The sequence below is a fragment of the Rattus norvegicus genome, chromosome 10 (genome assembly GCF_036323735.1).
Source record: "Rattus norvegicus strain BN/NHsdMcwi chromosome 10, GRCr8, whole genome shotgun sequence".
Taxonomy (NCBI): Eukaryota; Metazoa; Chordata; class Mammalia; order Rodentia; family Muridae; genus Rattus; species Rattus norvegicus.
The window spans coordinates 64,068,955-64,089,638 of NC_086028.1; the positions used below are offsets into that span (position 1 = coordinate 64,068,955).

The following is a 20,684-nucleotide window of genomic DNA, read 5'->3' on the forward strand; positions in this document are numbered from 1 at the left end:
TAGATCAATCAATCAAGCCAAGGAGAGAGCTCACTTGGTTAAGGGAATTGCTGCCAAGTCTTATGGCCTGAGTTGGACCACAGGCACCTATATGAAAGGAGGGAGAAAACTGATTCCTACAAGTTGTCCCCTGATCAATACATGCACTGTGGTACTCATTCACTCGCACAAATTAATTAAATGTAACTTTTAAAATCAATTAATCTAAGGATTATCCAACTCTTAGTTTTCTTAAAATGAAATTTCTCCCGACCTCAGATTCAGGTTTCTATTTTCTTAAAGATAGCATCTCACTCTGTAATCCAGGCTAGCCTAAAATTCAGTGATTTCCCCTACTTCAGATGCCAGCCATTGCACAGACACAGACACACACACACCCCTCTCACCTCCCCCCTCCATATATTTTGTAAGGTCTCATCATCTACTTGTTTGACAGCACTACTTTACCTGCTAAGCCACCTCAACAGTCCTGGATTCTTACATCTGACTGGACTAAGGCTTGGAAGGAGATGACGGCAGCAAGAACTACTTATGCTTATTTGCACTGCTCCTTGTCCTTTTTTGTTGGCTTCCATCAGTGTCTTAGCTAAAAGTCTAGGGTATCCTGCAGCCTCTTCCTGGTTGATCTTAGCTTTGGACCAAAACACCATGTTTATACTATAGGACACAAGATAGTAAGAGGCCGAGTCTTGGATGCTTTGGTTCTGGGTTTCTTATCTTTTTAAAGGAATTAACAGATTGTTAGACATTTTGTCTAGAGAGACTGCAAAGTTGCAGGCCTTACAAGCAAGCTCTTTTCAGTCATTGTCTTAGGGTTACTATCACTATAATGAAATACCAAAAGCAAGTTCGGAAGGTAATGGTTTATTCCATACACCAATTCATCATCACACGTAATCCGAGAGCAGGAACTCAAGCAGAGCAGGAACCTGGGGGCAGGAGCTCATGCACAGGCCATGAAGGAGTGCTCCTTACTGACTTGCTCAACTTGCTTGAGAGCCCAGGACCTCCAGGCCAAGGATGGCACAATCATCAATGGGCTGGGCCCTCCATATCAATCACTAATTTAAAATGCCATACAGCCAGTTCTTCTGGAGGCATTTTCTCAGTAGAAGTTCTCCTCTCAGATGACTCTAGCTTGTATCAAGTTGACGTAAAAGTAGCCAGCAACAGTCACAGATGAAGCACAGTAGTTATCCGTAAATCTAGGAAAACACTCTCCTTTTTATTAACAGTCAAGTTGAGATCACTCAGATTACATCTGCTATGAAACACCAGTTCTCTTGGTCTCTACCTCTCCTTGGTCTATACCAGGAGTGCCTCTTACTCTTCACATAAAAAGTATTAAGTTTATGTTCATGGCCCACTCCAATGAACTTCTGATAAACCAAGCACACAAAACCACTTCCAGGAAGAGAAGAAGAAATAAGGCTTCACCTTCATGTAGCAGATCAAAAAATTCAAGTTTAACCAAAAAGAAAAGCTTTATTTGGTAAAGAATGGTGAAAATGTGCAAATACTATGTAATAGAGGACACCATAAAATTTAGCTAGAAGAAAAATCATAGGTATGCTTCAAAGGAGTATTTTTGTCCACTTGCATTTTTTGAGATAAGGTCCATGTAGCCTAGGCTAGCCTCAAGCTCAGGGTTCTTGGGGCCTCAGCACAATGCTGGGATTAGAGGAATCAGCCTTTCCATTTGGCTCGCAAAGAGACACACATTTAGCCTAGTTCTGTCTCTCCTCTTGAAGCACTTAAATAAATAGGGTACTCTTGATATGATGTATTTAGATCCCTTCATTTTTCTCAATTTTCATAATTTAAAATTTTATTAGTGTGATATGAATATATTAATATGCATGTATGGCAGTCAGAGGACTACTTTTGGGTGGCAGTTCTGTTTCCACTATAAGTTTCAGTGATCAAACTCAGATTGTCAGACTTGTGGGGCAAGGGCATCTACACAGATTCTATATAAACCCTGATTCATCTGCTTCCTCAAAGATTCATTAAAATGTTGACATAGAATAAAGCAACCCATTTCAATTCTTTATACCTTTGTAATTAGAAAACGAACAAAAAATTAACAGGTTCCACACAGTCTATTTATACTTTCCTCTAAGCCAATTGGAAGTAAAGTAAACCTAATCTTTATAATTTATCTAAAGCCCTCAACTAAATAAAATTAAGCAACACAGTTTAGGGTATTTTGGTGGGATTATATTATCAGAATTCCTCTACAACTAGATGGTCACAATGGCTGCACAACTGTCTTAGGAATTTACTGAATTCAGTATTAAGTGGCAGAATTCTGAGAATAAGTCATTCCTCAGTCAAAGTGCTTTTGAAAAAAAAAAAAACATCAAAAGAATGAGAAAACAAAACAAGCCACAGACAGGAAGAGCATGTTTACAAATCATGTATCTGATAAAGACCAGCCTCTAAAACACATAAGGAACAAGCAGGGCTTACCCTAGCCTTCAGATTCTTCTAAGCACATCTGCGGATTACTGAGCACCATTATCCAAGGTGCCAGGAGCAATAAGCCACCACCTATGTCTAAGTTCATAAAACAGAAACAAGGAAAAAAAAAAAAAAGCTCAGAACTAAACTCTTTCCTATGCTAGTATCAGAGTGCTTTGGAGTGTCTTTGATGTTAGCGTGACGTGAGTTTCTGTTAACTAGATTTCTCAGTTTTCTACCATGAGATCCAGCTATTGAAGGTGCTATTTTTCCCTAACAATTCAATAACATTTTTATGTATATCATAGAAAACATATAAGGTAAGAGACTTCCTTTTCAAAATAAAAGGTTGATTTTAGAAATCCAGTTGGATTACCCTGTACTATTTTTAGACTAGGGCTCTTATAAAAGACAAAAGCCAACTACACAGAAAACCACTACCATAGAGGCTGTCTAAACACCACTAAAAGGGTTCCCCCATAGAAAGCCTTCCACTGCACGAAGAAGTAGGGACTCTGAAGTACATGACAACACTCTTTTTCAAGACCCACCATTCCATACTAACTTGCATTAAAAACTTTAAACTTGGGCTGGAGAGATGGCTCGGCGGTTAAGAGCACTGACTGCTCTTCCAGAGGTCCTGAGTTCAATTCCCAACAACCACATGGTAGCTCACAACCATCTGTAATGGGATTGAATGCCCCCTTCTGGTGTGTCTGAAGACAGCTACAGTGTACTCATATACATTAAAAAAAAAAAAATCAACTAAAGATTCAACAAGCACCCCTCTCTGAGGAAGCCAACATGTCTGAGCCATTGTCAAACATCCCTTTCAGTGGAGCTGTGGGTAGAGAAGGAGCTTATGGTCATTATCAGCATTTACTTTTCATTAGCATTGAAAAAGAAAAAAAGGCAAAGTTTAGCTTATGTGTCTCCAAGAGCAACCATCTACATTAAAAGAAAAAGAAAATGGAAATTATAAGAACTAGATTCTTGGGAGCCTTGTTCTGGTTTTTGTGTTTTCTAAATCAATGGCATCTTACTCTGTAGCACAGGCTAGCCTTCAACTTAGAGCAGTCTTCTCACTTCAGTTTCCTTTGTGCTGGGATTACAGGCAAGAGCTACCTCATGACACCTAAAAACTAATTATTTGAAGCTTACCCCATCTACAAAGACAGCTAACATATACTATAACCAGCTAACCCAGTTAAACAGTCTAGTGTTCTATTTTCATCTTTCCTGACGAGGGATTTTAGGTGATTTACCTGCAGAGACTGATATCTTCTGCATCAAATAAACCAGTAACTGTGGCCCATCAGAGTCATTTTGATTTCAACTCCAACCACCTTGGTCTAGGCATTTAAAAAACTCTGTATGTAACTGTGTTGGTGACAGAAAACCCCTTTCACAACTAAACCAAAAGATTTTGTGGTTAAGGTCTTGCTGCCAGCTCATTTCTGGTAAAGCCAGTATATCATGTGGCCCAGAGCAGACACAGCAGCTGCCCTTTCATACACACAGTTGTAATTTAACCTACAGAATGATGACTTCCATCATTCCTAATCATTAACTAATGTTTTACACTGGAGAAGTTATTTCTTAGGGCTTTGTACTTTATATAGAAATAATCTAACCTTTGGGAAACAATGGCTCATTTACTGAAAATGAGTTTAACAAAGGAATTATTTGGTACTGAAAAAAATACACAGCAGTGAAATGGGTGAATGCAAATCATATCAGCAGCAGCTCATGTATTAGCATAATTTAAAATTCAACTTTGACCAAGTAAGTCTGGCAGTGGTTGTGCACGCCTTTGATTCCAGCATTTGGGAGACAGTTTGAGGCTAGCCTGGCCTACAGAATTAGTTCCAGGACATCCAGGGCTCCATAGAGAAACCTTCTCTCAAAAAAACCAGAAAACAAAACAAAAAACTTAACTTTGATCCCACAACAGTCTAGATCATGCCCTTTGTACCCAAACTGTGAAACTGGATTTAGGATCCATATTTTGAAACATTCTTACTTCCACAAGAACGCCCTTGCAGGATGAGGCATCTCTGCTCTGATGCTTCGCTTTGCCAGGAACATGTTTCTATTCCATATGTGATCTGCACTGGATTGCATGCTAAGCAAAAGAACATAGCATTCAAAGAGTCCAAATCCTTCTCTAGTGGGAAGCTTGCCAAACTTACTACATGAAATGGTGAGTTGATGCAGTGACCAGAAATTTCTTAACATTTTAAGTATAAATTAAATCAAACTCAGTCTTAGCCATTTCTGCAAACAGTCTCAAAGCAGATAAAATGAAAGTCACGAATGCTGATCTAGATAGATGACTGAGAATTTTTTTTTTTTTTAATTTTCTGGGACTTACAGTCTTTCAAAAAATGAAGAGGGACGTGAGAGATGGCTCCATGGTTGAGAGCACTTGCTGCTCTTCCAGAGAGCCCACGTTTGTTTTCTAGCACCCACATGGTAGCTCACAACCAGGGTATCCAACACCATCTGGCTTCCTGAGGCAACAGGAATACACATGTTGTACATACATACATACATGCAAGCAAACACTCATACACATAAGTAGATCTTTAAAAATTAAAATAAAAGAGGTGGGGGCATATGCACTCAAAATAGATATACAAAACTGTTACACTTAATGCACTCAAAATAGATGTACAATACAAAACTGTTACATTTAACAGGAGAGACTTTTGCTCTCAACTGATGAGCCATCTCCAGCCCGGTGGCTCTCAAGCTTCCCAATGCTGTGACCTTTTAATATGGTTCTTCATGTTGTGGTGACCCCTAACCATAAAATTATTTTCACTGCCATTTCATAACTGTAATTTTGCTGTTATGAATTATAATGTAAACATCTGTTTTCCTGTGGTCTTAGGTGACCCCCTGTGAAAAGGTCATTAGAGCCCCAGGTTGAGAACCACTGTTGTACTCCTTAGTACTACTCTCTGAGCCACCTTCTGCACTGTCCCTTACCTACAAGTTTTATCACTTGTCACACCAAACCCAAACTCAAGTCGCTGTTGCATACAAAACCAAGTGTTTTAAATATTAGGGTTTTCCCCAAAGATACTTTTGCTGCAGGTTTCATGTCTAACTTTTGTTTGGTTTGGTTCTATTGTGCTTTTGTATGGGGACCTCCTCTGTTTTTAAAGGAAGAAGAATTACTCCTAAGATTAGAGAACAGAGGCTTCGGCTGTGTGACTAACCAAGTCCCTCAGCTTCTCTGGGTTCCGAGTCAACAGTTTGTGTGAGGAAGAGACTAGATGCGCTCTAAAGTACACAGCTCTACAACTCGGTCCTTTCAAGTACAACTCTGGGCTGTAAGAACTTAAAGCTCAAGACAAACTGCTAAAAACCCAACTTTATATATAACTCTAGTGAAACAAACACCTAACTCTAATAATATCTTCCTGTCCTTAAAAGCTGTGTAAACAAAACAACAAAATGTTATCAGTGGTATAGACTACAAGCATTTTCCTTTTCTTTTGTTTTTTCTATAATGTTTGAGAACCTGTGTAAACATTATTACTTTGAGAATTAAAGCCGGCAAAAAAAAAAAAAAAAAAAAATCTCCCTTTTATTCACTAAAAAAAAGCTAGACCTGAAAAGCTTGTTCTAAAATTGGAAGGACTTTAAAAAACAAACAAACAAACAAAAAATTTTGTAAAAATAAAATCTCTAGTAGAGTCACACACATACTTGCATACTTGTCAACAAACATAAGTTAGTTTGAGAAAATAGTATTTCTTTACTTTTACTAAAACTAAAACTAATAGCTACATCTACATTGCACCAGGCTTAGCTCTAAGACTACAGACATAGTCACTTTGCAACAACCTACTATCCCTGCATACGCTACTTAATGCCTGAAGATCATGGGGCACCGAGAGAAAACGATGTGCCCACAGCCAACGAGGGACAGAACCAGGACTTAAGCACAGATGTATTTAAACGCTGTCCTTAACTCTGGAAAAAGAGTATGTAGGTAGCCTAGCTCAACTTTCACTCACTTAAAACTATGATTCATTTCCAAGTCATTGCTTCAAAGCCACAGGGAGTATAATGCAGTCTCCATCCCTGCCGGGAAATGATAAAACCTGTAACATCTGGGGGTGGACCTGCAGCTCAGAGGCAGAGCACTCGCCAAGCACATGTGGGTCCTGGATCAGTCACCAACACTGCTAAGTACACGCACACTGACACACACACAACTAAAACAGAAAGAAACTGAATGGCATGCCTTCTTTAGTAACTTTAACACTAGACTGTTGAATAAGGAAAGGTGCTGTATTGATTGGTATAATCTCACCTCCTGATTTCTTGGAAACGGTCCCTAACACCAATTACTTATTGATATGTTTTAATCACATCATGTTTTTTTAAAAACCACATCAACGTTTACTTCCAACCTCGGCTGTAGTGCACACCCAACTGAATTCACAACCCCAATTACTGTAACGTAAAGAACCTGGTAAAAACAAATACAGACCCCCAACCAATTAAACAAAATGTAAAGTTCTCACATTATTCTTAGCGACCACTCCAAGCACACCTGTGCCTGTACATTACCCACACGCTTGCTGCTCAGCTTCTAGATTACTTTCAATATGCTCAAATTTCCCCACATTTGTATTACTAAAGGGCCAGTCCTGTGGGAGTAAAGTAGTTCCCCTACTGCAAACATCAGAAAGAGGAGGAGTGTGAAGAAAGGGCGGGATGAAGCCTTCACTGCAGGTCCGAGTTAAGTTCAGCTGTCCAAGACAATCAGTTGATAATTGCACCAGTTGGGTGCTTTTGTTTAAGTAAGATGATACAGTGAAATAAAGTCACCTGATTTATTTCAATTTACTTACACAATTTGCAATTCTGTAGCTCTTTGCTATGGTACATTAAGAAAATTAGCATGTAGGAAAAAAAATCACCTGCTTATGTAAATTGAGGATGATTTTTATCCATGCAGACAGAAAGGGGGAAAAGCTGCAATCTAGGTCAAATGACTAATTTTATCTATTTGTTCAAATGCCTCACTTCACCTTGCTCTGTAGCTCAAAGCAAGAATTTTAAGTCAAGGAAGAGATAAGCAAAAGCTTCTGTGCTGTTTATTTCCCAGTAAGGAGTTGGCTGTCTGACACCACCGAGTTCTGTATTACTCAAGTTGAAGACAAAACTGAGAACTTTACCTAGATAAAAAAAAAAAAAACAAACAAAAAAAAAACCCATGGCACTAGGGGGAAAAGAAAGAAACCACCTGAGATTATCTGCTCTAATTGGGACAAAAGTAAAGACAACAAGGACCAGGTACCAGTTTTACCTTCTACCACTTGAGGAAGTTTCAGAGCAAAGAGAAATATCACCAAGTGACTCAGGACAGACAAGAAAATTCCTCTACAAAGACATTATTTTACTTTGTCTAAGTCTGACATAAATTAGATGAATGTGTTGATCATTAATGACTGACTGCCCTGCCTGAATCCACTGATGGGAGTTGGCCTGTCCACTCAGCTGACGGCCAGGAAGGTGCAGAAGAGGGCCAGATTGCTCCAATTTTATGCTGTGCTAGAGATCAAACCCAAGCTTTGTGCTTGCTACACCCTCACTCTACAAACTGAACTATATATCCCAGGTCTTTCTTATTCTTCCTTTAACTTTTTACATAGTTACTTTTAACACTCTATCTCCATTAACCTGGATTGGTACGCAAGTGCATATAAATCCAGCAGGGGCTAAAGACTAAAACTGTGCTGGTCAATGAGGTAGACAGAACATGTACTAAAAACCTGTCCCTAAGTGCCTAGTTCAAACTGAGATGTGCTCTAAGCAACTGGATTTTTGTAACCTAAGTATAAAAAAATGACAGTTATGTTCAATATAAAGAGTCGAATAAAACATATTACTAAAAATAATTCCACCTATTTCTTTTGCCTTTTTTCCACTGTGTCTAGAGCATGTAAAACCATGTGCATAGCTTTCAGTATTTCCCTTCTGGGCAGTGCTGCTGGGAGCACCCATGAAAGCTCCTTCCCTTGCAGAACCACCTAGGAAGTCACAGTCCCTTTCTACAAATTAAGTGCCTTACCCAATTTTAGAACCTAACTTACAAATTAATGTAAATACACACGCCATTGCCCCAGTCATCTTACTTGATGCAACAACAAAACCACCAAAATGCTTATTATTAGGTTTTATTTAAAACTTTAAAAACATGAGCAGGGCCTAATGTTGGAAACTTGAGGCAGAACGTTGCTACAGTGAGTTCAAGGCCAGCCTGGGTGACAAGAGGGTCTGTGATGTAGCTCAGTGGTAAAAACACTCATCTTGCATGCACAAGAAGAGAAAGTAGGAATAGACTATTTTATCATCATTGCTATGGTTGTCATTATGTTGAGCAGAGGCATGCATGTGCCATGGCAGGTCTGTGGAAGCAATTAAGAAAACATTTGGGAGTCAGAATGTAAGTTCTGGATTCTGGGTCTTCAGGATCACTTGGTAACTGCTTTTACCCATTGACACTGACCACAAAGAAAGAAATCTAAAACAGTAAAAGGTGTTTTGCAGCCAGGAAAATAACAACATCTAACTGCCCAGTAGGCAAGCTTTTCTCCATAACTGACATGTAAAATCCTGACCAATCAATCAGTAATAGGAGGGAGAGAAATCTCTTGAACAACTAAATATTTAAACTCAGATCTCAGCTAGACAGTGGTAGCACATGCCTTAATCCCAGCACTTGAGAGGCAGAGCCAGGCAGATCTCTGAGTTTGAGGCCAGTTTGGTCCACAGAGTGAGTTCCAGGGCAGCCAGGGTTACATTTGGAAGCCCTGTCTCAAAAACCAAAAATAAAATAAAATAAAATCTGATCTTAATGGCTCAGCAGTTAAAAGGACTTGTTGCACTTACGACAATTCCTGTGGAATTCCAATTCCAGGAGACCTAACCCCTTCTTCTTTCTCCAGACCAGCCACACTAGACATACATACATACATGAAAGCAAACACTCATACATAAGTATTTTTTTAAAAAACCTGTACTAAAATCTGATCTCAAAGTTGAGCAAGGTGACATTCATTTCACCTCCCCCAGACCCTACACACAAACCCCAGACAGGGTCTCACAGGTATCTCAGGCTGGCCTCCAACCTCCAATTATATACGTATTTGAGGACGATACTGTTTCTACATCCCAAATGCTGGAATTACAGGAGTTACCACATTGCCTGATTTTACCTGGCTTTGTGTGTGCCAGGCCAGGACTCTACCAACTGAGCTTCTCCCTAGCCTTTGCTCTTCCTTTAAACCTTGGTAACAATTACCTTTAAATATTTCAATAGTTACCTGTCCCGAAGAAACTTGCTGTGGTCACTAGCAGATTTTACTTGCCCACAAATAATGTCATCATGCCTTTCAAATATTCATGCCCTATTCAATTTTATAAAACCCTTAGAAAGCAGAGGCTTTTTATAAACAAGGAAACCAAGGTTCAGAACTTTACCAGGATCCCAGGCTTGTTGATAGTGATGTCAGAACCAGAATCTATGCTGTCTTCTAGCAGAGTTGGTTTAGTATTCTATAATATCAATGCATACACTTCTGCCAAAGAAAACAGCATCTTTTATACTACAAACATCAAGTTCTCTGGTTTATCAAATTACAAACACAAACTTGGAATCTAAATAAGTGTTAATAACAATAAAAGTGCTGCTGATACTTAAAACATTTAAAATTTCCCCCTCACATACATATACACACACAAACGTGTGAAATTCAGATGTAATCATTCTTTCAAATGCCATCGATGATCTATCTTCTTGATAAGTACAATAGTCTTTTCTCCATGCTAATTTTCCTTGACTTTTATGTGAACCAACGATTACCCCTACTCTCCTAACAGCCTCCTAACACACAGGGCTGTCATTCATGGTGAATATGCCTATGTGAGTGAGCTGCAGTTTGACCTCCAGTAACTTCTTCCACCACAGCAGAATACCCTTAAGGCTCACACAGTCCTTAGCAACTCTACCTTTTAATTTAAGCATTCAAAGAGTTAAAGCTGATCCATCTTTCTCTTATTTAAAAACTTTCAGTAACTGTCATTTACAGGGTTTCGGTCTTCTTTAATTCTCATCCCCATCTCCCCGAACAAGAGGTTTATTTTTAAAATTGGGAGAGGCTGCTTCCATTGGTAAAGGACCTGAGTTTAGATCCCCAGAACTCAGGTAATCAGGGCACTTGGCAAAGGCCTGAAATCCCAGTGCTGAGGAAGTATAAACAAGAGGCCCTTTGTGGCTTGCTGACAAGCCAATCTAGGTTCAGTCAGAGACCCTGACTCAAAAAAGATACAAGACACCAAGCACCAACCTAATAATAATGTCTTAAGCCAACAAGAGTTAATGTTCTTTATCTTTCTTGGGAAGACAGGGACACACACACACACACACACACACACACACACACACACACACAGAACAAAAATAAAGTTTTTTTTAAATGTCCTTTAATCATTACCCTTGTGAAGTTTTAAAACTATAGATATCTTGAATGTATCTTTCTTCATGAAAAGATTTAAGATTCTTGCCCTCTCACCCAGCCACACCAACAACCTCTACTTCAACATGACATCCCAACCCCTTTTTTCTCTAGCTCTAGCTTGCACTTCTTACCACCCCATCTGCAACACTTTCTACGACTTCAAATTGTGGCATCTGGCATTTGGGCCCAACCACCAACTATCATTAAACACAGCACAAGTTTATGTGAAGAAACTGCCCACTTGCCAACAAGCCAATTTTCTTCCATGAATAGTTTACCTTTTCTAGGAAGCTGCACACCTTCCACAGAGATGTCTTCTCTATGCTCCCAATAATACCCAGGGACCATCTAGCTTGCATTTATCGCACTGAACTGTAACTATCCATTTACAAATCTCTCTCCCACAGAAGGTTAACTCTTTAATTCTTTTTTTTTTTTTTTTTTTTTGGTCTTTTTTTCGGAGCTGGGGACCAAACCCAGGGCCTTGTGCTTCCTAGGCAAGCGCTCTACCACTGAGCTAAATCCCCAGCCCCAACTCTTTAATTCTTATCACCTAGCACAACTAGTAAATAGTTAACACACAGGCAATACACAGCTATTATCCAAAGTGAGAAGACTGCACTGTTAAGGTTGTTAGAGAGAGTTTTCTTTTGTTGAACTTTCTTTTTGTTTTTTACATAAGGTCTTAGTTTGAGCCCAGCTTAGCTCGGAACTCACGATGTAGTCCAGACTGGCCTTGAAATTACAGCAATCCTCAAGCGTCAGCCTTCTGAATGCTGGAATTCAGATAAAAAGGTTAAGACAAGCTCATTCCAAACTAGTTTCAACTTTTTACTAAGGCTATGAACTACCTGAGAGTAAGGGCATTATTTTTCAAATTACTTAGTTACTACAAACTCTTTCAAGACAAGATCATGACCTGTGTAAGACAGGATAATTGCCTGCAGCTCAGCACAATACACCACACACAACAGAAATGACAGAAGCGGCTTTGACAGAGGCTTCAGAAATCAACCACGGATCTAAATATCCTTCCTTACTGTTTCTTAACAGTGCCAGCCAGTCCACAGCAAGCTAACAACAAAAATATATGGACTAGTGAAGCCCAAGTACCAAAAACTTTCACCATCTGACAGTAGACTTAGCCAAACTAATTAAAAATACAGGTGTGAACCTCGACAGAAAGAACACTTATCATCACCCCTGTCACACGTCCCTGTATACACTACTTTATTCACAGCACTACAGAAGGCTTAAAGGCTCTATCTGAGCAGAGGTGTTCCTTAGAATCATCTTTCTGTAGTTTCAGAATGCTAGAATTTTTGCTACTATTTCTTGGCGAGGTACCTCTGAACTACTAATGACATCTATCACAGCTTGGCACATGCTTATTGACTGCTCTATAACCGATGCCTCAGGCACTCTTCAGTAGTACCCCCCAAGCAACAACAGGATCAAAATGGCAGGCTATTCTAGTTAGGAAATCATTGTTGATGTGCATTAGATGACCCAGTTAACAAATAATCCACTGGAGTGAGTTACTATTATGGATGCACAGGGAATCATAACTAAAACCCAAATATAATCTGCCAAGTAGCTTCATTCCCTTTACTGGTTAAATGACAAATGGAAGACATTTCTTTGTCCTTGACAACTTCCATCAAATAAAGTAAATCAGCATATCAAGGAAGCACACAATATATGCAGTTGATCCTTAAATTGCTAGCACATCAATAAACTGGATTTTAAAAAAAAAACAACTTTTAAAACAACAATAAAGCAGCTACTCGATTTTATCACAGAAGTCAATAAAAACCTGGACATATTCAAGTGGTAAAGAAAACATTCCAGCATCCCAGTAGAGGTCGTTTTACATCAAAGAATAACATTTCTTCAGATGCCATACTTTGGAGAAAAAAACCTCAGAATCTATATTCAAACATATATCCAGTTAATGCATTTTACAAATATACTCCTGTAGCATAACAAATGGAAAGGGGACTGACTGCACCAGTCCCCAAACTGACTTAGAGATACTGTGGTTTTACCTAGTTTAAAAGACAATGTTTTTTAAATGTTCTTTAAAAAAAAAAAAAAAAAAAGTCTGTTTTCTAAGTTGGTATTTAGTAATATCATGATATTAGTCTCAAATTAAAAAAAATTACTCTTTGTTATACTGTGATGGTTTTAACATAATGCAAATAATCTTCAGAATTGAAATCTAAAATCATTTTGAATGTTATAGGCTGCAGGCCCTCAATCACCAGGAGACAGGTACAGTAATATTAGACTGCGCAACTTTTCTCCTCTAACTCTTCTTTATGACCGTGAACCTGTAGTTTCTAAAGGTACGTCTATTTGTAGTTGAAATTAACAATATAGATTTCCACACTGCTAGTTTCACACGGAGGCTCTGTTATATTTAGAAGAGCAACCATTTCCTTTTTATGGTGCAGGCTCTGGTTCTTCAAAGCTCTTTGCACAAAGCAGACCCCCTCAGAACCCAGCAGTGCCTGTTAATCTTGGCTGATAGTAAAGAAACTTCTCAACACTACAGATTCTTAACCTGGAAAACAGTTACTAACAAAATACACTTGTAGTATACTACTCTTAATGGTGTAACTAAATCTAGGATTTTCCCCAACCATCCAAAAGCATTCCCCATTTTTCCAACATCTAGTTTCTTATTTACAGAGTAAGAGGACAACAGAAAACACACCTCTAATTTTCACAAGATGAACAAGTTAGAAATCTCTGCCATGCATGAAAGTTTACACTGAATACTTTTTCATTCACTCGCACACATTTTCCCCACCTCACAGGGATCATTTTTAGCAGTTTACTTTTCCTTTAAACGCAAGTGAATTTCCACTAAAGCACCTTAGACAGTGATAGCAACCTTCACTTACTCCTTCGCAGTGTGTAAATCCACAATAGTTTGACAGCACAGACGATGACTAGGACGAAGCTACACTATACCCAAAGTAGTTGTTTGGTTGTTGTTTTAATTGAGAGAATAAAGAGTAGTTTCCCCTCAGTTCTGAATTTAACCTTCATTATCTCCTTGGCACAAATACAATTGAGGAGGACACTCTATGGTATTTAAAGTCATGCCTAAAATAATTTGAATGTTGATTTTATATGGTAAATCTAACAAAGGAAAATTCTTTCTACACATTAACAAAAGTATTTTGTCCTTTTTTTTCTACCAGAAATAACTACAATAGCATCCACTGAGGATTTACTGTATACTAGACATATTGGTTTATAAGGATCACCTCATTTAACACTAGTACCAATTCTGAGCTAAGCACTATGATCCCCATTTCACAGATGAGAGACTGAAAGAGAAAATTATCAAGATCGCAAAGCTTAGCAATAAGTCACTAAGTATCACCACAGTGATGCTGAAGTTTCGAAATACGGATAAAAGTAACTTGCTAAAGGTATTAAAGCGAAAACATTCAAAGCTTTGCAACTTTATTTGAAGTACAAAGACAACAGACTGGATGCATCTACGGATCTTTGATCTTTTTAATTAATCAGACTAGTAAAAAGCTAAAACATTAATTTTATAAAGTAGAGGCTTTTCCTGGACTCACTTTTACCAAGGCAGCATGTAATATTAATCCAATCTATATTTTATGTTGAGAGTGTCAAAAACCGCCTGGGCTTAGCAGTCCTCAAATTCTTCTCATGTGGTCAGCTTACTTCAATTCTTAAAACCACATGTTTCATAAGATCCTGAAGCACTTTGTTCAGAAGTTGTCACATTTTTAAAGCACAGTATTTTTCTCTAGCAAAGGTGAACAAACTATGGACAAAAGGATACATTTATATTATCTTCACCAAATGACAGAAATACTGTCGATACTTTGTTTTTTGTATTACGAAATATCCATATGGGCGAAATGCAAAACACAAAGTCCTAACATCTGATTATGCAGGTCAAATAATATATGTTTTAAGAACCAATGAGCAACATCTATCATTGGCAACGAATGTATGTCAGGCCACCCCTGCTCACATTACTAGGTAAGCTGGAACTCTTTGAGATAAAACACAGCCGACAATTGTTGATGAAACTGTAATTGAACTGTCAAGGCACCATCTTTACCAGCAAGCTAATGGGTAACTCACTATTTTTACACAACTGTCCAAGGCTGATAAGTTATTCTACTAGTAAAATTCAGCAGAAAGATAAATCAAGTCAGGTACCAAGTTGTTTGGCTATAAATCTAAATGCTAAAATACTGCATCGTTTCTATAAATATTTCTCCCTGGCTGCATTGAAAACTAGTCTTCCTCAAAATTATATTCACTATTTTGGCCATTAGTACCCCAAGGTGCATGTCCATAAAAAGGAAGGGGACAGATACAATTCCTTGTATAATTTATGCCAGAAAAATAACTCCCAAAACAACTGACTGAATCTAAGTGAATCTAATACCCAGATAAATACATATAGTGTTGATTTAAATAATGTATCATTAGAAGAATTCCTTGTGCTCTGTATAATCATTTTAAGAAATAATTATTTCACACGTAAAAACTTTTTAAATTAAAAAGAAAAACCCTGTTTTATTAGGTTAAATGGTAAACAACCTCACCAATACCTGGAATTTCAGCACACTGCTGGCAATTCACTCTGGTTTGCTTATCAAATCTCTAGTTTTAGCAAACTTAGGTCACTCAGCAGTTAAATTCCAAATAAGGAATTCAGACAGCAAGTCATCAATATGTAAATATAAAAATAGAAAAGCATTTGCATACTAAAAACACACACCTGGTACTCTTCCCCCTTTTCAAACTAAATTGTATTTCACCTAAAACAGCTGATTAAAAACATTCCTGCAAGAACTAGCAAAACCTGATTGTGAAATGAAGACAGATCAAGAAAAAAAAAAAAAAAAGGACTGGAAGACACAGCAAGATGGCAGCCATTTGCAAACCAAGGAAAGAAGCTCAGAAGGACTCAAGCCCACTGACACCTAGATCTTGGATTTCCAGCCTCTAGAACTGAGAGAAATGTATGCCTATTGTTTACACCAAAACACGAAGTAAGAGCCCAAAGCACTGTCCTAGGTACTAGAGGGGAAAAAAGTTCTTCTAGAGCAGCCATTCTAAACCTGTGAGTGGAAACACCCTGGAGGATTGAATGACCCTTCCACAGGGTCATCTAAGACCACAGGAAAACAGAGATTTACATTATGATTCATAATAGTAGCAAATTACAGTTTCAAAGTAGCATTGAAAATAATTTTATAGCTGGAAGGCTTCCTCAACAGAAGGAACTGCATTAAAGGGTTGCAGCTTTAGAAAGTTGAGAACACTGTCCTAGACTAAACATGGTGCCAGATCGCTACATTCCCAGCACTCAGAGGCAAGCTTAAGGCCCAGTGATTTACAGGCCAAACAGAAAGAGTTACATATTGAAACTTTGTCTAAAATAGTTACCAAAACAAGTACTTTGATATATAGGTCTTACCCTCAAGGAACTTACAATGTATTCAGTAACAGGAAACAACATAAGATAGTCAAGTTCATGGTTCAAGGAGCAGTCTGTGAATTTCTAAAAGGATTCACACCAAGTACTTGTAGATTTTCAGATACTATCACAATATTTGCCAGGTGAGATGCTAGATAGAGTACTCCCTTTTAATTTTTTCTACTCTTGCCACAAACCTGACGTTGAAACTTCTGCAAGTCATATGGCCTTTTGACAGAAAGGTAGTGAACTCAAGAATGGGAAAAAAAAAAAAAAGTTTCCTTTTCTGTATCCCTAAGTTTTCAGCACTGAACACCACCACATCTAAAAACAATCCAGATACTCAAAGTTTGTAAAACAATGACAAGAGTTAAAGCAGGAAACCAGTTTTCTCCTGCTCTCCTCCCATCCCCCCTAGTTTGGAAATCCTCAAGGGTTAGGCAAGGAATGGAAGTTCATAGTGAATCCCCTGGGGAAGGTGCTATGGAAGAGAAGAGAAAAGCAGGAGCAGGCAGGTCCCTGAACAGTCACTGAAAAGGACCCATAATGGCCTACACTCTTCCCACTAACAATCCCACAGTCCCTGGAGAAGCAGGAATGCAGTAAGAACCTTGCAGGCTAGCTGAGAAAAACTGGACTCTACGTTGTTAGTTTTTGTTGTTGTTGTTGTTTTGTTTTCGTTTTAAGAAGAATTAAGAATCAGCTCACTTAGGTGCCAAGACTATAAATTCTGAAATAGGAAAATAGATAGCTATTGCGCAAATAGTATCTAGCTGAATTTTACCCTTAAAAACAAAGAAAGGAATTATTTACAGGCTAGTTTCAAAGAGTTCTTTTTGTGATGGGGACTTTCCTGGACATTAAGAATCTATGTTTGCATGCCCTGAAAACATGAAATCATCTCTCCACACTGGAGTGGTTAATCCTTGGGAGGAAAAACTAAAAAAACAAAACAAAAACAACTCGGTTCATTCTGTATTTGCTAAAAATAAATGCACTATAAGCCACCAATCTTCCTAAGGAGGGCAAATAAACAAAGATGCTGCATTTAACAAATCTTTAGACTTTTAAACATCTGACCATTAACAAAAGTTAAAGCAGTTTCATTTGTTAAAGATACACTTCCCACCATAGCAACTGGCCAATAGTCAGTGACACATTACATCGAATGTGGGCCACTGTGTAGCTCCAGTCTACTAACCTCATTTGTGCTACTCATGTGTGATGCTATATTTAATGCATTCTTATCAGAAGGCTAAGCTACATACTTCCCAACTTTAGCTTTATGGTTTAAAATAAAACTACTCAAGTAATGATTTCTAACTGGTTCGACAAGGAAACCTACCTTTCTTCCCAGGGTCAAGATCACAAAATAAGGTATGAAAAGATGTAGTGGGCAGGAAAGTTGACTTCATTAAGTACATTCTGCTGGGGACTAGTATAAAGAAATCAAGCTGGGGGGCCAGTTGTTGACACCTGCTAACCCAGCAGCCAATCCAAACTACCACATTTGAGACGGCCAAGGTCTTTGTAGGAGGTATTTACATTTAATTACTGATCTTACACTTACTGAGGTTCTTGACAGGCAAGTTTAATAGTCTGCAAACTTGTGGAGAAAATGCTCCACTACCATGTGCCATGACTCAAAATGCACGAGCCTGGACAGCCAAGGCATCAGGCCTCATCGTCATCAATGAGGATGGCTTCCTCGGGTTGAGTTGAGAAGCTTGCTCTACTTTGGTCAAGACGGAGTAAAACCAATGAAGCATGGCTTGCCCGGTGAGAACCGTGTGGAGTGGTGTTTTTGATACTCACCAGACAACACCAAAGGCTCCATATCCAATAGGTCTATCCGGCTCAATGTCCAGCTGCTGTTGCGGATGATGCGAGTGCTGATGATGGTGCGCCTTAACTGTAGCAGCTGCAGCAGCCTGTACCTGAGCTGGGGCTGCTGCAGCTGGCCCAGGAGCCTGACCAGGTGCCGGTGATGGGAAATATGGCTGTTGTTGCCCAGGGTTTAACATGGCTGCGGCCGCAGCTGCCGCTGCGGCTGCCGCAGCTGCCGAAGACGTATGCTGCTGTACAGGGTGTACAGCAGCAGCCGACCCCGGATGAAGGTGGTGTTGAGGGTGGTGGTGGTGGTGAAGGTGAGGAGGAGGAAGGTGTGGAAGGTGGTGGTGATGGTGGTGGTGGTGACCTGCTGCTGCTGCAGATGTACCGCCATTGTAAGCCGCCATCATTTTTGCGTTGGCTCGTGTGCCACAAAGAGACATTCAAAAAAATGCCCTTTGATTGGAAAGCAAACTGGGTCAAGCTGTCATTTGGCCATTTAAAAAATGAAGAAAAACCACTCACTCCACCTCAAAAAACATAGAGCGGAACTGGCTTTATGTCTTCATCAGTCAATCCAGACAAGTTGGAGGATCTTGGGTGTTCGATTTTTGGGTGAGAGTGTGGAAGGGTGTGGGTTGTCAAAATAAAAGTTAAGAACATAAAATAAGAAGAAAAAAAAAAAGGAAAAGAAAAAGGGAAAAGGGCCCCTTCCCCCCAGGATTCCTGCTACAAGTGGATACTAAAACTCCATTCTTAATGGGGGGGAGGTTCCAACTTTGAATGTGGGAATAAAGGCCAAACCTCCCGACCCCCTGAACTCCACACACGAAAAAGATCTGGTAAGACGCCACCCTTGGAATCTTGTAAGAGGGTTGACTCATCTACCCCTTCCATTCCCACATCCTTTTCTAAACACCTCCCACCTCCTCAAAAACACAATTAAAAAAAAAAAAATCCAACCACTCTAAATCAAAAAAGATGAGGGGAAATTATCAGGGAAACCAGCGTCTAGCTTCCCTCCCCTCGAACTCTCAGGCCTTCCTACATCTCCCCCTACTCCGAGTCTGGTTGACCCGACTGAGGGGGTTTGGGGAGATGTACCAAACTTTCCTGGGCAGAATGAGCCAGGGAAGGAGGCTGGAGGAAGAGAGTGAGGCGAGGAGGCGACAGGCAGGACAGAAGAGGAGAGAGAGAACCCCGGCAAAAGTGAAGGGAAGAAGGTGCAGGGAGGGAATGAAAGAGCGGTGGGCAGCACTCGGACGCCCAGACACAGGGAACCGCCCCGGAGGAGGTTAGGGTCCCGGGGCCAAAGAATAGGAGCCCCGGGAAGCGGGCGGGGGACGGTCGGAAGCAGGCTGACTCCTGCCCCCGCCGCCGCCGGCTGCTTGTGCTGAGGAGGGTTGGGGGGGAGAGCGGGTGGGTCCCCCGCGCGACGGCCCCTGCAGGGCTCAAGGCTGCTCCGTCTCCCCCCCTCCCCCCCACCCGGCTTCCGTGCCCACGGTTGCTTTCTCCACAGCCGCCGTGACCGCTTTCTCTTCAGCCGCCGCCTTCTCAGCCGCCGGTGCCGCCGCGGCCGGACTCACCTCCCCTAGCAAAGCCGGATAGAGCGGAGCCAGCGGCGGACACGCGCAACCAGCCGCCGAGGCCCCGCCCCCGCCTCACACTGACCGGCTGCCCTAGCCAATCCACGCCCACCTGTCCGCGCCCGCCTCCAATCCCTGGCCGGAAGCTTCAGACAGGCGCACTGTTCGACCAGTGGCAACCAGGTGTGGGTCTCCTGGGGAAATCCCGCCCTCGGTTCGGGATGGGCAGACAGATAGACCAATAAAAAGGCAAGTCTTGGCCTGACGGACAAGACTGTAAGCCAATTAAAAATCAAAGATCTCCGTGACTTTTTTTTTTTCTTCTTTCGCCTCTCTCCTCTTTTCTTTTTCTTCTTTTATTTTTTTGACAAGAGCAGGAAGCTGCGTGCTAATCCCGCCTGCAAAAGCTAGAAGAGAGGGGCGGAATGAAAAAAAAAACCAATCATGAGCCAGGAACAAAGAACAGAGAAACCAATCCTTGGGTTGAAGACTAAGTGGGATGAAACTGAGTACAGATAGATATATAATTGAACAAATGGGGCAAAAAAAAGATTGACATAGGTCCCGCCTTTCTATGTCCCATTGGACAGGATTGTGGAGAATTTGCTGTCATATCAGAGACGACATCTTCAGGAGGCGGGGCAAATAGAGGGGTGTGGTTTGATGTGGGCGGGACTTAGGCGAAGAAGGCGGAGTCCAAATTATGACTGGTCCATTGATAGGAGCCATCTACAACTCTATCTAGGGTAGAAGATAGGGAAAAAATAGGAG

At 40.2% G+C, this 20,684-nt stretch overlaps 1 protein-coding gene across 6 annotated transcripts in view; it reads right to left on the reverse strand.

Annotated features, from left to right (window-relative positions):
- Nucleotides 1-20,052, reverse strand: part of Nlk (nemo like kinase) — a 123,575-nt gene extending 103,523 nt beyond the window's left edge. The window contains exon 1 of one of the 6 annotated variants that reach the window (XM_039086614.2): nt 18,313-20,052. In XM_039086614.2, coding sequence (XP_038942542.1) covers nt 18,313-18,770 — 458 coding nt within the window. In that variant the 5' untranslated portion in view covers nt 18,771-20,052. The remainder of the gene's footprint in view (nt 1-18,312) is intronic. The other 5 variants (NM_001191924.3, XM_063269645.1, XM_063269644.1 and 2 more) reach the window with 5 other exon arrangements.
- Nucleotides 20,053-20,684: the final 632 nt, after the last annotated feature.